The 18,116-nt window shown below is 38.5% G+C and overlaps 1 protein-coding gene across 1 annotated transcript; it reads left to right on the forward strand.

Moving 5' to 3' along the window:
* Positions 1-1,617: 1,617 nt before the first annotated feature.
* LOC136442472 (chitin synthase chs-2-like) lies at positions 1,618-16,553 on the forward strand. The gene is made up of 22 exons (XM_066439350.1): positions 1,618-1,739; positions 2,289-2,420; positions 2,648-2,756; positions 6,573-6,725; positions 7,327-7,510; positions 8,086-8,195; positions 8,695-8,755; positions 9,263-9,435; positions 9,684-9,866; positions 10,110-10,245; positions 10,632-10,831; positions 11,203-11,370; positions 11,647-11,784; positions 12,355-12,472; positions 12,800-12,915; positions 13,283-13,391; positions 13,605-13,787; positions 13,976-14,054; positions 14,313-14,413; positions 14,716-14,806; positions 15,340-15,523; positions 15,819-16,553. The coding sequence occupies exons 1-22, from the start codon at positions 1,624-1,626 to the stop codon at positions 16,113-16,115; spliced, it is 3,141 nt and encodes a 1,046-aa protein (XP_066295447.1). The 5' UTR covers positions 1,618-1,623; the 3' UTR covers positions 16,116-16,553.
* Positions 16,554-18,116: the final 1,563 nt, after the last annotated feature.

Raw genomic sequence — 18,116 nt, forward strand, 5'->3', positions numbered from 1 at the left:
ACGTTAAAGAACCCACCACACCTTTCGAAAAAGAGTAGGGGCATTCCCCGGTGTGCGATGGTCCAAACCTTACAGTCCGGTCTGGGATGACATCTTGAAAAGGTGATAGTTCACCTGTTATGTCAATCCTTCCACAAATGCGGTAAATCGAAATGAAGAAATTAATTGATTAAATAAATAAACATACTCAATTGTTTCATGACCAGTTATAACGTATATCAGCACACTAGACACATATACTAGTCCCGTACCACCAAATTATTTTTAACCCTTTCTAGACTGGACTCATTCGTCCCATCATAACTTCCAAATGGTATGGTGCATGATCAAATTTGCAGGGGGTGATAAGCATGTAAATGTCAATCATTCTCCATAATAAGTCTTGATTTTTTGGCGAAAATAATGTGTTCGTAGAAGTCTAGTTAGTAAGGATATTATCCGTTTCATCAATTTGTCTTTTTTTTCTCAATTCTTATTAGCAATATATATATATATATATATATATATATATATATATATATATATATATATATATATATATATATATATATATATATATATATATATATATATATATATATATATATATATATATATATATATATATATATATATATATATATATATATATATATATATATATATATATATATATATATATGTCAGAATGATTGAATGGATTGTTTTGCTAACGAATCTATTCTATTGTTTTCATTGAATTCCAGGGCTTGGCAACCAGTTCGGCTGAAGTTTTCGGCCTTTTACTGTTTATGCTGAAAGTTCTCACTTCAGTCGAAGGCATCACTGGCGTTTTGTTTATGAACAACATCTACATAGTACAGATTCTTTACCAGTTTATCTACGAAGTTTACAAAATCATCTGGCCACATCGTACGGGTGAACGGGATCCTTCCTGGAAATGGATGGGGATTTTCATGGTTGCATCGGTCCTCTCTCTTGGAGGACTTGTGACCAGGTACGGAGTGACAGACAGCACAGGTACACCATAACTGCAAGATATATATGTAGACAGGATTATACATGTACGTTATGGTATATAGACTTCCTTTTTCAATATTGAATAATAAGGCATATCGATGTGTGAATCATCAATTTTCTTTCCATTGCTGAGTCATAGATACTTATGCGTGTTTTACCCAAGCAGGATGGTGGATTGGGTTGATTTCTACACTGCTCTTGTCCTTTGCTTGGTCTCCTGCCCTGCAAAAACAACAAAGCGTTTCGAACACCAGGTCTATGTGCTCATGTGATAGTCAAGACAGGTCAAACAATTCAAAAGATGCATCTTTGATCAACAAAACTGGAGAAGATGGTGGCTTTAAGAGCAGCCTTTTGACCAGTCTGTGGAAAGTACTTCTGACCCCAGCGACTATATCACTCTTCGTGTGGTATTTTCAGGTAAGTAACGTTTACATACAACCTACTAAAGAGGGGCTCCCATTCTTTAACACCTGTTTTAGGTTAATATTTTTCTACATCATCGCTGCCCTTCCAACCTTTTATAACTCCCATACGTACATTTGGACTGTTTTGGTAATATCTTTTATGTTTTGCTATTGCCGATATCTACATCTTTACATTTAGATCGGGGATGTTTCTATTATGTGGAGTTTAAAGAGCTGGTCCAACATCACACCAGACCACCCCGCCTTTGATGAGATGATGATCAACATCTTCTGTGGTTTGGGTGGATATCTATTGGCTATCATCGCTTGCAGGTGAGACAATGCTGCTCCTCACACTAAATGGTGTATAGCTTAGCGTTCGTTTTCATAGCCTTTTGACCACTAAGCTATTCTAGCGCCGTTCGGTGAACTACCTTTACACAGTACATACATAACTTTTGAGTAACTGCAATGTAAATGTGTGCAAATTGTATTTTCTTTCTATTAAATAATTTGCGGTTTTTACATTCTTATCTTGATTTTATCTTTTGCACAAATCCACATTGCTCATTGAGTTTTTTTATTGTACAACTTCATCAGTTTAGTAATATACCAAAATGATATCAATTCCTAGCCCCCCAATCATCGATGGATGCTTCATCACTCAAAAGCAGTACACTTACTGAAATAATTTGCAGATATTTGTCCAAAAATGTTACTACTCTCAATATTAACATCAATTTACATTGTGTTTAGAACCAAATATTGAATGTTCAACCCTGGTTCTAATAAATGAATTTACAAATCTAAACAGCTAAAAGTATTGATGTCATTTTGAGATAATTAGATGCTTTTTAACAAGAATTCTCTATTGTGTTATAGCACCAATTCGTACAGAATAGGATTTGCCCTACCGCTGTTGCTTGGAAACATTGATGCCTTGCTTTTGGTCTTCATTGCTCCTTTGTGCGAGACTTTCCTACCAAATGCTGCATGTCAAATTGACGAAATCAGGTTTGTTACAATCTTTTTACAGAGCAACAAAACATTATTGCACGAGTGATCAGGGCCATTCCTGTAAAATGGACGATGGTTTTAATGACTGCAACTGTGCTCTCGAAGTCAAGGTCGATGCATAGATTTTAAATAATAGAGTGTTTTCTTTCGTAATACTGATGTAAAACATTGAAGCCAATACATCTTATTACACTTTGACTTAATATGTTGTGAAACAATTTCAGTTACTACTTGGCCATCCGTGCTGCTATATGTATCTATATAGCAAACAGCATTGCAGTTTGGAGTCTCGTTGCGCAAAGTCCAACTGGAATACTCGAAAACCGATCGCAGGTAGGATTCCTTACATGCATCATGCATCTACACGTCTTTAGGTATTTATGGTTGAAAGGAAATACCATGTTTTAAAAAGGTTCCCTTACTCACAATGTATTGCATCTATATGGTTATACTAACACTTTTTAAAACATGCCTACCTGCCTACGTGCTCAGGCCAGAACCTGGCCCCTTGCTTTCCAGGAGGATCCTCCATGTAGTCCTGTCCCTTGCCCTAGCCTCTGCTTCCCGACTGTTTAAGCCCGTCTCCTTCACAATTTGGTCTTTCCATCTCTTCGGTGGTCTTCTCCGGGGTCTGGGGGTGGCGAACTCCTGGCTGTAGGCTTTGTACACGAGTGTTTGTGGGGGTCGTCTTATGACGTGACCAAACCACCTCAGCCTTCTCGTCTGTACCATTTCCACAATGGTCTTTTTTGCCCCGAGTTTGGCTCTGATTTCAAGATTTGGTATGCGATCACGGAGCGTGATGCAGAGAATTGCCCGTAGGCATTTCATTTCGAAGGCTAATAGGAGAAGTTCATCTGTCTTTTTTTAAGGTCCAAGTTTCACAAGCATATGTGGCTATGGGGAGTATAAGTGCCCGGAAGAGGCGCACTTTCAGGCATCTACTGATGTCCTTGCGGTTCCAAACTGTTTTTCTTAGTCGACCAAATGCTGAGGCAGCAAGTGATAACCTTCTTTTGATGTCATTTGTGGTACCGGGAACAACACTACCAAGGAAAACAAATTCTGGGACCTTCTCTACTACTGTACCCCCTATGCAAATGGTTTCTTCTGTTTCACTGGAGATGACTTTACACTTTGCAGCATTCACTTTCAAACCCCACTTTTTGCATGCAGCTTCTAGCTCATGTGTTGAGAGCTGCAGTTTACTGAATATTGCTGCAAAAATATAAGTGTAGTGTCATCTGCATACCTTTCCTCTGTGGAAAGGTTATCATGAAGCTGAAAGGTAGGATCAAGACTTTTCAGCTCGTCCATTACAAACTCCAGGAAAATATTGAAGAGAACTGGGGACATAAGGCACCCCTGTCTGACCCCCACTCCAACTTGGAACCAATTTGTGATTTGACGGTTAATTGTAATTGCACACTGTGTGTTCTTATACAACTCTTCTACTATGTTTACAATTTTACCATCTACTCCTATTGCCCTCATCATATTCCACAATGCCTTTCTCCAAATAGTATCAAAAGCAGCCTTAAAGTCAATAAAGTGGAAGTGTAAGTTGACCTTTCTCTCTCTAGCTTTCTCTAGGATTTGTCTTACAACAAATATGGCATCTACTGTGCCTCTTCCACTTCTAAAACCAAATTGGGACTCCTTAAAGTGGGTTTCTGTTCTATCCTTCATTCTGTCTAGGAGTATCCTGGAAAAAACCTTACCTGGGATAGAAAGGAGCTATATGGCCCGGTAGTAAGCGGGGTCCATCTTGCTACCTTTCTTATGCACTGGTATAACTAACATCTTAGACCATTCTCTAGGCGGGATGTCCTCATTCCAGACTTTTGTGAAGATCAGGTGTAGCATATTATACATGGCTTCACCCCCGCATGCAAGAGCTTCTGCTGTTATTTCATCTGCCCCTGGGGCCTTTCTCCACTTCATTTTGTGTATGGCTTTTTTGATTTCCTCATATGTTATAGGGGGTCCTTTATCTGTATTACTAGGGGCCTCTGGGATATCCTCTAAGGCTTCCTCTTGGTGCGGGAACTCATTGTTCAGGTGTTCCTTGAAGTGTTCCTCCCATACCCTTAAAACATCATTAGGGTTAGTATATTTTGTGCCATTTTTATCCACAATAATGCTAGGGGTTTCTTGGGTTTGCTTTCTAGTTCACGCACTGTTTTGAACAGGTTGTGTGAATTATTATTTGCAAAATCTCTTTCCATGGATTGTACTTTGTCTTTCAACTTTTGGTGTTTATGTTCATTATTTCCTTCTTCACAAGTTTGTTTTGCTTTTGATAGTTATTTTTTGCAACCAGTTCCCCGGGGTGATTAAACAGTTCAAGTCTGGCCTTTCTTCTTTCGCTACAAGCCTGTTCAACACTATGTGGTAGCCCCTCTAACTTTGTGTGTTTCTTATAACCTTTGACTTCTTTTGTGGCTTTGTTAGTGGCTGTCTGGAATTTTGCATACAGGTCGTTTATTTCCAGGTTGCCCTGCTGTAACAGAGGGTTCAAAGTACCCCCCCCGATTTTGGCAGAGAATCTAGAGGCTACCTCAGGGTGCCTCAACTTCTCTACGTCAAAACGCTTGGGTAGGGTTTTTTGCTTTCTACAAGTGGGAGTGGTCAACATGAGGTTAGCCATAACAAGTGCATGGTCAGACCCAATATCCGCCGAGTGATATGAACGGCTGTTCTTTACTGTGCATTTCAGTTCATTATCCACTATAATGTAATCAATTTGATTTCTTGTTTTATTGTTAGGCGCAAACCATGTTACTCGCCGTAGGGGTTTATGCTCCAAAATGGTGTTTGTTATGACAGTTCCATTTACTGCGCAGAACTCTAGCAGCTTCCAACCTCTCGGGTTAGTACTACCTAGGCCGAACTTCCCCACAGCACTGGACAACATATCATCCTGATCACATCCAACTATTGCATTAAAATCCCCCAGTATTACCAGGTGAGAATTCTTTGGTCTCTGGTTAATTTTTACCTGCAACGAATCATAAAAAGAGTCTACTTGTTCGTCTGGGTATGACGAGTCGGGTGCATACACTTGGAAAATCACTAATTTCCCCATACTTGTGCTCAATGTGATGCTTATCATCCTCTCAGATATAGGTTCAAAAGCCTCGACATTTAGTACCAAACTTTTTTTGAACCGCAAGGGCCACTCCCTGCCTGTGCTTACCATCTTCCCTACAAGCATGGAAGAAGGCATAATCCCCATGTTCAAATGTTTCTCCCACATTTTTGTCCCAGTGGGTTTCAGAAATTCCCAAAACTGCAATATTGAAATCAAGTAATATTTTACACAGAATATCTAGTTTATAGTTGTCTTTCCATAAGGTTCTAACATTCCAGGTGGCAATATTCAAAAATACTTCCTTCTGTGTTACTTCTCCTCCCATTTTGTACTAGGGGCTTAAGGACAGAAACTAAACTCTAGGTTCCCCCCAGAAGGGGTATGAGCGCAGAAACTTCCCTCAGGCACTTGCTCAAGGACTTCCTGATCACGCAGTCACTCTCTCTCCACGACTAACCTGGCAATCCGCCCTGCAGCCAGCGGCTTACCTTGGAGGTCGATGTAGATTGAGGTCACTTTGCCTCACAGGAAAACATGTGAAAATTCCACAGAAAGACCTTAGAAATGGTTGTCGATGTTTGTACTCCTTCTTGGGCACAGTACAGTACGGGAAGCAGGGCATTAGAGCAGGAGAATCCAAGTAGTTTGGCGCTGGGGTGGGAGGGGGGCGACATGTGCTTCGCCTTGTTTCAGTGAAATTTTCCGTCTAACTACTCAAAACTACAAAAATTTTCTTGGAATTGGTTTCTAAAACTCTTTCTAGTCCTGTTTGGAGGGAATGATGGCTTCCTAGGGCCTCATTCACCAAGGATTGCAGTAGATGCAATCCATCTGTGAATTAGCTCCCGAAAACACATCCACTCTCTCTCGTGACCTCTGACCTTCATCTCTTTTTAAAACGTTAGGTGTTAAAGAAGTGATTTTATTGAGCAAACTTGCGCCCGTATCCCTTTTGCTGCTTTACAAACGATGACTACAGCCACAGATTCATGACAATGCATTAAATATTACAAATATATAATTAGATAAATTTTACTGATCTTTTTCTTTGTTAGATCTTTTTGCTGCCTGGATACAACAGCATGTTTTTAGAACAGTGGTTGGTTCTCAGCCGGAGGACGAAGTTCAATAGCAGGAAGCAGTTTTTGTGGAGGACCAAAAACCTGAGGAACGCATGCGTGTATGTCTGCAGCACTATGTACCACGAGGTAACTCTATTATTAAAGAACACAAAAGGTTATTTTGGGTCTCAAATTAAGTTCTCATGTTTTCAAGTCTGGTATCCCTTCAGATGCAAGAACACCATTTTTTTTTCAACGTTTATTGTTTGGGTCAATCTTAAGGTCAATATTATTTGAAATGGGTACCTGACTTTCGTCGGGGAGATCAAAGGCCGTGAAAGCAGTGGCATTTGCTGAGATGTAAACTAAAGGCCGGGCCCAAGAAACCCTCTCGTCGCTATTTTTGCCATGATGATGCACTAATGTTGACTGAGCTTACAAATTAGAAAACAAGGATACCAAAAGCGAAAGCATTCGAATATATTAACAAGCATGCCCCGTTTTAGTAGTTTAACGCCTTTGTTTCTGACCTCGCTTTATCGACTTTTCTTCTTATACCTTCGAGTCAAGTCCATTAGGTTACATTGGTGTTTTTGTTTTTTGTTTTAATTACCTAACAATACATCAAATCATGCTTTCGTGTGTTTCTGGTATGCATAGCATGTACAGTATAATAGATCGTATGTTTGAGTGTTCTTCTACTAGGTCTATATAGAACGTTCATCACGTTACATTCATTTAACTGCAGTCCGAAGAAGAAATGGAGCAGCTGCTCCTATCACTTCGGGGCATTGCTAACGACCTCCAAGACGAGGGTCAGCGCCATTTTGAATCCCACATTTTCTTCGACGGAGGCTGTAACAATGTACAACCTACAGCCTGGGCGCAGCAACTGATCACACTCATAGAGAAAACTGTGTGTTCTGTAGGAGGTAAGTGCAACGATTAGTAAAAAAATCAATTTGCTTTGAGAATTATGAAGGAATACCTATTTCCTTTCGTCTTTATTTGCTTTACTCAGAAATCAGGGCTGATGTTATGTTTCTTTAGACGGTACTATCCTGATCTAAAAATGATGAATTCTATTCGCAACTCGCAGGATGGGGCCTTTTGGACCCTCAGTTAGAGAGCAAAATAGAAAGTTACACTGTATATCCTAGAGGCGGGAGAGCACAATTAAATGACTGGTGTGCAAATTTTGAAAATGCTACAAAATAGGTTATATATGCTTTCATAACAATCCATCCCGTAGCAGACTGTGCATAAGTTGCGACAAACTCCCTTCCTGTTGTTTGGGCCACACATTAAGGAAGTTCTCTGCTGGAGGTTTTTACGAAATTAGACTCGTTTTAGGTACCCTGTTTTGATCTTTGCAAATAATTTCTATAAAAACTAATGAATCTTAACAACTGTATTTCAGTCCTTTATCAAATTAGAAAATACAATGTTTGCGGTGCTGTTTCTTTGGGTTAAATATTTTTGATGATGCATTTGTCTCTTTTACTAGACGATGCGGCCCTCGGAAGCAGGTGGGACACGCCGTATGGGTTGCAGTTTTCTTGGACAATCGGGTTGAAAAAGATGCCACTCATAGTTCATCTGAAAGACAAATCGAAGGTAAGTTAATCGTATCTTTTGTTGTAATATGCACCGATTGTATATTATATTTAGGGCTACGGTGATTAAATCATTTACATACGTGATATATCTTACTATACGTGATACATCTGAAATTCTTAATGAAAAAAGCAAGCGGCTAAAGAAAAAAAAATCTGGGCCTCGAACTGAAAATTCAAGTACGTGTTCTGAATGTTGCCGCACAAAATTTGCAAGAAGTAACAATCTCTTAATGTTTAACACTGTGATATATGTTTGAGCCTTGCATTTGAATTCTGCATCCTAAAACATATGCGATGTAATAACTGATTAGAAGGAATAAGGCCACGTTTAAGTTAAATTAGTATGATATAACAGTTCTTTAGCCTGGTGAAATCTCGGTTGTAGCAGCCTGTTTAAAAGCCGGTGGCAAAAGCTGGCGGGGAGGGACATTACAGCCTCCGACAGCGTAGTTTGCGTTACGCTGACTGACAACTCTTTTCACAACCATACGATGCAGGTGAGATCAGGGAAGAGATGGAGCCAAGTCATGTACATGTCCTACATTCTGAACTTCTCCGGTAAGTGACAAGTACTCAAATAAACACTCAAGCTACATATCAATATCCATACCAGTGTATTGTGTTTGTAAATGATAGAGCAAAAATGAAAGTTAATGAACAATAGTGCTAAAAACGTTGTTAAAGAAACATATTTCTAATGGTTATAATATTACAAAGACTAACCCATGTACCAAACAGCATCACGATCATCACCCAATTCAACCAAAGCTTGCGAAAACAGTTTGCATTCACAGTCTCAACAAAAACTAAAGGACCCTTTGATCTATGATAACTGGCCAAACAACATGTTGTCATCAGAAACTTGATTCATTACTTATTCTATAATATAGATATTTGAACTTAACTTTCTGTCAGTCTTTTGTAAGATGTTCCTGGATTGTGAAAATAACGTACAGGCAAATAATTGAACGCGCACAACTTTAGCAATGCCTCATCCACGGGGCTAATAATGAACCTAAAAGAAGATGGGTTAAAGTAGAAGTCATTCACCTTGTTGTCTTCCAGCTAATTACAGTCCCCTGGGAATGTCATCTGGTGCCATCTTGAATGACGAAATCACCGCGTCGTCGCCGAAGAAGGGGATGTTGAACTTTGACCGGAATGGTCCACATCGTGCAAGGTTAAACGGGTTGACATGTTGGAAACCAGACGAAAGTGACTCCAAGCCGTACATCATGGTACACTGATCTAATTTTCATTTAGAACACATTTATACAGCTCAACATATCATTAACAATACAATGACGTAAATGGTGTAGAGAAGGCTAAGGCCAATGGGCTTACCGTACCTCTCGCCTTCTAAACAATGTGATAATGATTAACACATATTAAGTCTTAAATCATTTATCTTTGATAATAAAATAAACTAAGAGCACAATGTCAATTTTACAGCTACTGATTCATATTCTCTTGTGCCTTCACAAAGCTTGATTTTGGTGAACCGATGTCTGTGACAGGACTGTTAGTGCAAATGGAACCGAGTGTACATGTGTCTCGTTTTCAACTTCGTTACGTGGACTCTTCTGATGGACTAAAAAGAAGGGACACACTGCGGCTCCGAGAGGACGAATGGACTAGATACAGAGACACATCGGATGGGCCCGTTAAGGTATTTTCATATGCAATGGTTGTTATCATCGCGTAGGAATCATAGTTTCTGTATTCTAGGAGAGTAATTGTGACAAGTGGTTGTGTTTCATAACATTTGTATTATTCCAGACACGTGCATTTAAGTACATCAAATGACATAGTTCTGAGTGCTTTAAGTATCTTGTTGACTTTGATGCCACTAATAAGGGCATACAGTGAACTGATGTAAGCTTATTCTTTTCTGTTGCTTCTGTCAATTTAGAATTTCACCGTTTCACAAGTTCGTAACCAAAAAACAGTGACAGTTCTTCTCAAGCAACCCATCAAGACTCGCTTTCTTCGGATCTATCCGACAAAGTGTCACGGCATGAGATTTGAGGTCCTTGGACACTCTCTCAGTAGGTCTACCATTTTTTAATTGTTTTAATAATTTTTATGTAGTTGACGATGAGTTACGATGTTGCTTGAAACTGGGGTGATGGTCATGTAGAGCACGTCATAGATAGAATTCAATAGGAAAAACGACATTTTCAACTTGTCTTGTAGGCTGAGTTCATCCAAACTCTCTTAGAGCTAAAAGTTTTAATACATTTTACCTACGTTGGACAGTTTGATGCATATGAAGCAACACAAATTTAATTGTGTGTGTTGATTTATCCTTACGATAAATAAATCCAGTTACAATCTAGTTTCATGGACACGGGTTACATGTACATGCATAATTATGGGCTATACTATGGTCACACTTTGTAAAGACACATTCAGTTTAAACATCACTTTCAAGGTAATAGGCTTGCAAACACCTACATCCTGATGACGGACGGGGATGTCAAGTTTAAGTCCGAGGCCGCGAGGTCTTTACTGGACATCACCGCACACGACCCGGCCGTCGGCGCGGTGTGTGCTCGTACCCACCCGATAGGGTCCGGACCTGTGGCATGGTATCAGATTTTCGACTACGCTATCGCCCACTGGCTCGGAAAGGTAAGGCTTGTGTTTGTTATATGTAGTTTATTTAGGTCGTAAAAAATAGTGTATTCGTAGCCTTTGGATGGGTGGGGGATTAGTTCGCAAATCCATGTATTAGAAAAGTTCATATTTGTATATCCAAAGGACCTAGTAAGAATATGATTAATAGTTTACCCTCTCCCCTTTAATTTGTGTTACAATGATAGATCGTACAATGTTAAAAAGGCTTTTACAATGCAAGTGGATCTGTGGGCATATTTATGTCTTTACGTAAAGATAGCCTAAACAGAACGGAAGATTCTACTAATTTCTACGAAAGGTTTCGGAATCATGGTTCAAACCGACTTCAAGCAGAAATTGTTACATCCCATTTCTTTTTTAAACAGACGGCTAACAACATGATGGGAACCGTTCTATGCTGCCCTGGATGTTTCTCTGTCTTCCGGGCAAATGCAGTCAGGGATGGACTACCCGAGTACTCTTCTCACGTCAAGGGGGCCAATGACTTCCTAGTCAAGGATATGGGAGAGGACAGATGGCTCTGTACACTGCTGGTGAGATGTTACTACAATCTCTCTTGCAACTTTTGTTTACAACTAATGCCGATGCAGAAAAAAAATGGATACCGACGACAATGATGGTGTTGGTGATGATTGTGATTATAATGATGATGATGATGATGATGACGATATTTACCCAATATTTTTTATCACCTTTCTTGTCCGCCTCTAGGATGTTTTTCTTTTAAATTATGGAATGATTTTTCTATTGGCCACGAATGTTGTGTTAATAAGAAATTGTTCTATCTGTTTTGTATTGGAACACGTCAGGTTAAGAACGGATGGGCTCTAGAGTATTCAGCAATGACTGAAGATTCTACATACTGCCCCGAGACATTTGAGGAGTTGTTCAAACAGCGTCGACGCTGGCTACTCTCAGGCCTTGTTAACCCTGTCCTCATCATTCAGGTGTTGTTGCATAGCTTTTGAAATATAAATTTTGCATCGTATAGCCGATAAACTACCCTAATGTGTATTATAACGTTGGTCTAATACATACAAGACTGGGTTGCTTGGCTTGACCGGCCAGTCACACTAATATCAACTCATGCTCACCGATACGCGTGTCAAGTTCGTTGTACATGCCTTGTGTGTAGCTCTTCTCAAACACGGGATCATTGCTCAAACGGAGATGATATGTTTTCAACACCTTTCCAAGGTTAAACCATAATGGCCTTTTCGTTAACAGAGCTTCTCTATTTATGAACCGTAACAAAAAGACTTCCAGTGCTAACAATTCAAAATGTTACTCAAGTAATAGCCTACCATAAAGCTCTTTTTCACGGTATCTGATATGCAGAAAAATATCCCGGTTTTTGACACGCTAGTCAGTCGTTTTGTTGTGGCAGTTTTGTCGTTAAGGTTTTCCAACTTTTCTCCGAAATACTAAGGCAGCTTTATCATTAGCGTCGCTATGTACATGTAAATGATCAATGACCAGCATTATATATATCTAACGTCTTTCGTCTTTGTCAACAGATTTGGAAGACGATTGTACAAAACAACCCCAACTTTTCACGACTCTTCCTACTCTACCAGATACTACTGCTTTTTTCCTTCATCGTCACCCCTGGAACCTGCCTTATACTTGTCGCAGGTATGCTTTAACACGACTATCACGGGAATCCCACACGGTGGCATAAGAACACACAGCTGGTCAAAAATCTGCAAATGCAATGTCATTATGTATTCATATTGCGACTGATTCAAATTTTTTTTAATCGCAGCGTGAGTTCCAGAAATGGTCGCTATGTTCACTGTGACGTTATCTCAGTTATGATTGGGCTCATGAAAATGCTATCATTGTTATGGAACAGAATTAGAAAATTCTTTATTTTCGTGCTATGCTGTCTACTATCCGTTATCGTCGACAGGGTCAGTTTTGACATGTTGACATTTGACTTTAATTTTATTTATTATGCAGGAGGTCTGGAATTTGCTTTTGGGATGAACCTTGAGATATCCATGGTCGTGCTAAGTCTAGTTGCAGTTTCCTATGGTGTTGCATGTCTCTACACGCCACGGGATCTACAGATTAGAGTAAGCAATTCGAAGACTCAATTATCAAACGATTTCTCATCATACAAACTCTTTCTGTTTTTAATTCAAGAACATACTAGAAAATAAACTTCTGAAGCATAAAACTGTAAAAACAATTAAGATATTGCTAATATTGAAATTCAAAGTTAGACGTTGAAGATAAGTTGGAATTTATTATAACAGCGATTGTGCAAAGGTAGTAGAATAGGCACTAATAAACTTCAGAATCACACAGTTATTTACATCAAATTGTTATAAATTAGTGTTAAACAAACTGGGTATCATGATCAATCCTGTTTACTGCTTAACATTCAAATTTATGATCTAAGTAGTTTTTGTAAAGTGGATTTTGTTTTATACACTACAGGTTGCAAAGATACTGGCTGCTGTTTTCTGTGTTGTGATGTTTGCAGTTGCTTTGGGCAGCGCCATAGCGGTATTCCAACACCTGCACCTTCAACTTACAGACGGAACAGGTTAATGTGTGAACCACTATGCCACAGATCCCCAAATAAAGAAACACATTAGATAAGTAAATATAGTGCAGTTTCCATATCCCTATGTAAACAGGACTGCAACATAAAAGTGGTGTTTGCTTTATAACACTTCACCCAACTCCGCCCAAATCTGCACATGTCATTGCGCATAAGCACTACGGCTAACTCTTCCTTTTTTCTTTAATCTGCCAGGAACCCCGTCTGTTGATATCCTCATCATTTTTAGCTTCGTTGGAATCTACATCGTGACGGCCATGTTTCATCCATCGGAATTTTCCTGCCTGTTTTACGGTGTCCTGTACTTACTGTGTCTGCCGACGACTTGCGTTCTGCTGCCCATCTATAGTATCTGCAATCTTAATGACAGGAGCTGGGGTAAGCCACTTCGTTTTGGACGGGTAACATAACAGCACCGGCCTGCCAGGCAGCTGTGATCAAGATGAGAGCTTTGTTATTTGGATGATGTTAAAAATTTGACCAAACAGAAAACTGACATAATGAGCACTACCTATAGTCATTAATCTTAATCATGAAGTAACGTGATGTTGTCTTTTCTCAAAAAGGTACACGTGAGACTACAAATACAGACAAAGGGGAATCTGACGCAGATGGTTTAAGCATAGATGCTGACACACGTATAAGGTTAGTTCAAAGTTTCCTTTACACATCACAATTACATTGTATGCTGAACATTACGACGGTATTTTGTTCTTTTAACTAATAATTACTATGTCTTATTTTATTTCCACTGTTGTATTTCATGATCGGTATAACTCCAACAAATTTGAATTTCATATTGGTTCAGTATTCACCGCTGCTAAGCATCTTGTCAGCACGACAAAATAATATGCAGTACAGAGCTACAGTGGATGTTGTAATTTACATTTATTTTATGCACAGGGTTTCCTGCCAAGACCATGGAGAAGAACAAACTGACAACACCATAAATGATCCTGATACACCGACAGAGGGACAGGAAAACAATGGTCAAAAAATATCTGGTAACCTTATGCCTCTAAACGCCTTTTACATAATTATCAATGAATTAATCATTCAATCAATCACTCAATCAATCATTCAATCAACCAATTCAATTCCCAAATACACCATCCCTTTTTTTTACTTTTTTGTAGTATTAAATTTAATCATGCTAAATATGGATAATATTATATAACTCAATACTTGCCATAGTTATATTGGTATTTAGTGTGACATGTATTCATAAAATATTGTCTCCGCGAATCGAGGCCAGAACTACATTGAAAGAGTACAATACTTGATTAGTGTTTTCTGTGTTGAATAGAAGCTGATCTGAACAATCAAAGCAATGGGTTGGCCAAGTTGAAGTACAAAGACAACGCGGGTGAAATCGATAGCCGTCACCTAGAACACAGGTAGTGTTTTTTTGTGGAACATTGTCTTTCATGACACAATAAGCTGGTGTGCTACGCCTAATGGCGGTTGTACCGGCTATAAAGATACAGATACAGAATCAAAGAACGTGTAATTTCTGGAAAACTTGTAGCTCCTATACATTCGTCAAGTGGCAGTTATTATAATGAGCAAAAACAGTTTTTTGTGCGAGGTAAACGACGCCTTATACAATTAATAACTGTACAATTCTAACCTATTCAAACAAATCCAAACATCACAGATGAAATGGCTACTATGTAATCTTCTAGAGAGTTTTTTTCTGCACTTCTTGTTACTGAAGACCTTGTCATCATAGTGAAAAATATATATATAGATATCTATATCTTTGAATATGAAGCTGCCTGCAAAGCTACAGTTAAACAGCAGGGACAAAAAAAGTCAAGTCACATTGCCATCATTAGCCGGTTGCATTCTTCATTATAGATTACTCGGGAATAGATGTTTTGTCTATTGATCAAGTAAATCGGGCGTGATTTTTGTTTACATTTTGCAGTTTCTGGGAGCGCCTGGTTGAAGAAACCTTACGACCTAATGATGAAAGCGATGAACAAATCAACACCCAAGACCTTAAAGAGAAGCTTTCTCAGCTTCGGAACTTTTGGGTTGTTGCCTTATCCGTTGCTAATGCAATGTGGCTGGTTTTAATCCTCGTCCTGAAGTCTTACACAACAATGGAGGTGATTACAACATCATTGGTTAGCCAAAAGAAATTTTACGAAGACTACTTGTAGCCTAACAACAGTGATATCTTTGTCTTTAATATCTGATAATTAGAAAGGATAGATTCTTAATTTCTCTTTGCTTGAATTCACCTTAAAGCGCTGAAGCAGGGCTCAAACACGACGTTTGCAAACTTTCTCCTTCCGAAAAGAATTGGGTTGTCAGTCAAAGTTACAGCACCTTCCAGTTGCTGACATGCCATGCTGTTTTTATTTTTCATGTCCTTGCGTCATGGTGATCATGATGAACCAGGTCCTGATGATGGATCCACTCACCCTGACGTACCTTCTCGTGTTCGGCGTGGTCATTTGTGCTCAATTCATGTCTATGGTGGTTCACCGTGGCTGGACACTTGCACACATGCTGGCTCGCATCCCGAACCCATGGGAACCGTCAGGCCCGGATGTCACTCCCACAAGTTTGTTAAAGCCTCCGCCCGTCACCAGGAATCTGGACACGGTGGAGGAGGAATTCGACGAAGAACAAGGCCAGTCCAACGAAGGTTATGAAGATCACCCTGACGATTCTGAACGCTTTGAAGCAATTTGATACAAATTGAATGAAAAAGTACTACAAAAAGACATAGCTCTCATATGGCAGACCCCCGCATCTTTTCTAGCATATAGCTTTTTTCAATAACTTCCCATACCAATGAAACGGACAGACGTTGTCTTCCTCGTTGGCGCCCTTTATTTGCATCGAAGTTGAGCATAATTCAATCGAACACGTTGCTTTAAAACTTTTTTTAAAATGTGCATGACTTCTTCTTTAGGGTTTAAACAGTTGATTGAGAGCATTTTGACGCTAAAGACGTCTCCATATGTTAAAAAAAATATTTGCGCTACGGATTACTGAAATGCAAACATTTGTGATCAGCTTCAATTTGCTGCCTCTATGGCGTCACGGGAACGACGCTTTAGTCTTCTTAGTCATCATTTTCATTATTATCATCCGTTGGTTAGCTTATTTCTTACAACAGGACCAGAGAAGTTTAATATTTCAAAAAGAAACGGTTTATTTATCTGATATGGGAGGTTCTTTGTACACAACCAGGTACAGTTCTCACCTGCTAACGTTTCGATGTCTATCAGAAGCTCTGAAGAAAGTGTCTGATAGACATCGAAACGTTAGCAGGTGAGAACTGTACCTGGTTGTGTACAAAGAACCTCCTATATCCTATATTCTACCAACCTGATGAAATTATTTTCGGAGGTTTGTTTATCTATTTAATCTAAATAATCTATTTTATCTATTTAATCTATTTAATCTAGTTAGCCTATTTAATCTATTTGATCTATTCAATCTATTTAATCTATCCAATCTATTTAATCTATGCATATATTTTTAATCTATGCAAATATCTAATCTATTTATTAATGAATTCAACCTCTGGCCATAAAACAGATTTTAGTATTGATTATCTAGTCTTAAAACATAAAACTGTAGGTTAACACTATACATCTGAAATATTTTAGGAACAGTTAACAGTCATAGTGTAATGAGTCAGATTTAATGTATTGTAGTAGTATTATCCAACAATAAGAAACTAAGAAAAATATGATACTAGAGGGGCAACATTTGCGAGCAAATGCAGAATGTTTACCTTCACATGGTCTATCTTTACATTTCTACCAGGTAGGATAAAGTGTTTTATTTAGTCAAGTTGATGCATTGATTTAGTTGATGCATTGGCACATGTCCATGACACAGGATAAGTCAAGAAGAGACGTACGAATTCTCATAATTTTCGACCTGTAAGTGACCTTAACGAAATGGATGCAATATTTGTACAATCAATAAGGAAGATTTATGTTTCATTTGTGCTAAATAATATGAATTTGTACATTTACATAATGTTTACATAGTGATGTACACCTTCAACTAACTTACACATGTCACAATTATATATGCCATTCTCACGATTTACCACAAAGGAATTAAGACACTTTTGCATCGATTATTCAAATTTGGCACTTACTTGCATAATTGGTATTTTTAGATGTTACTTCTGCCATAAAGTACGCAGGTCACATGTATAAGAGTCATATTCTGGAAAAAATTGCAAATATAGATTTTCCTAGGTAATGATACAAATCAAGTCCTGTATTTTATTGTGTACATGTAGAGATGCTATCACATGGAACCGTCTGTCACAATCTATAAAGACTTGTACGTCCATGTCTTTTTTTAAACAAAATGTAAACTTAGCCTGACCTCTGACCCCTCATTAACAACCAGGAACGGACTGGACAAGGAGTTGAATTATCATTTGGATTATCATTGTTATTACTATCAGTATTATTCATTTATAATTGTTATCATTATATTGTTGTCATTGTTTGCATTGTTGTCAGCATTATCATTATTCATATTATGTTCATTTTCTGCTAGTATGTTACTGTATGCACATTACTTGTTTTATTCCATTTGTAACGCAGTAACAATGGATAAGTATATGACAGAAAATAAACTAAATGGATTTCTTTCTACGCTACCTGCATACTGAATATCATTGAAATCCATCGTTCTTTGTTCAGTTATTCTCCTTTA

This window comes from Branchiostoma lanceolatum, chromosome 9 (genome assembly GCF_035083965.1).
Source record: "Branchiostoma lanceolatum isolate klBraLanc5 chromosome 9, klBraLanc5.hap2, whole genome shotgun sequence".
Lineage (NCBI taxonomy): Eukaryota > Metazoa > Chordata > Leptocardii > Amphioxiformes > Branchiostomatidae > Branchiostoma > Branchiostoma lanceolatum.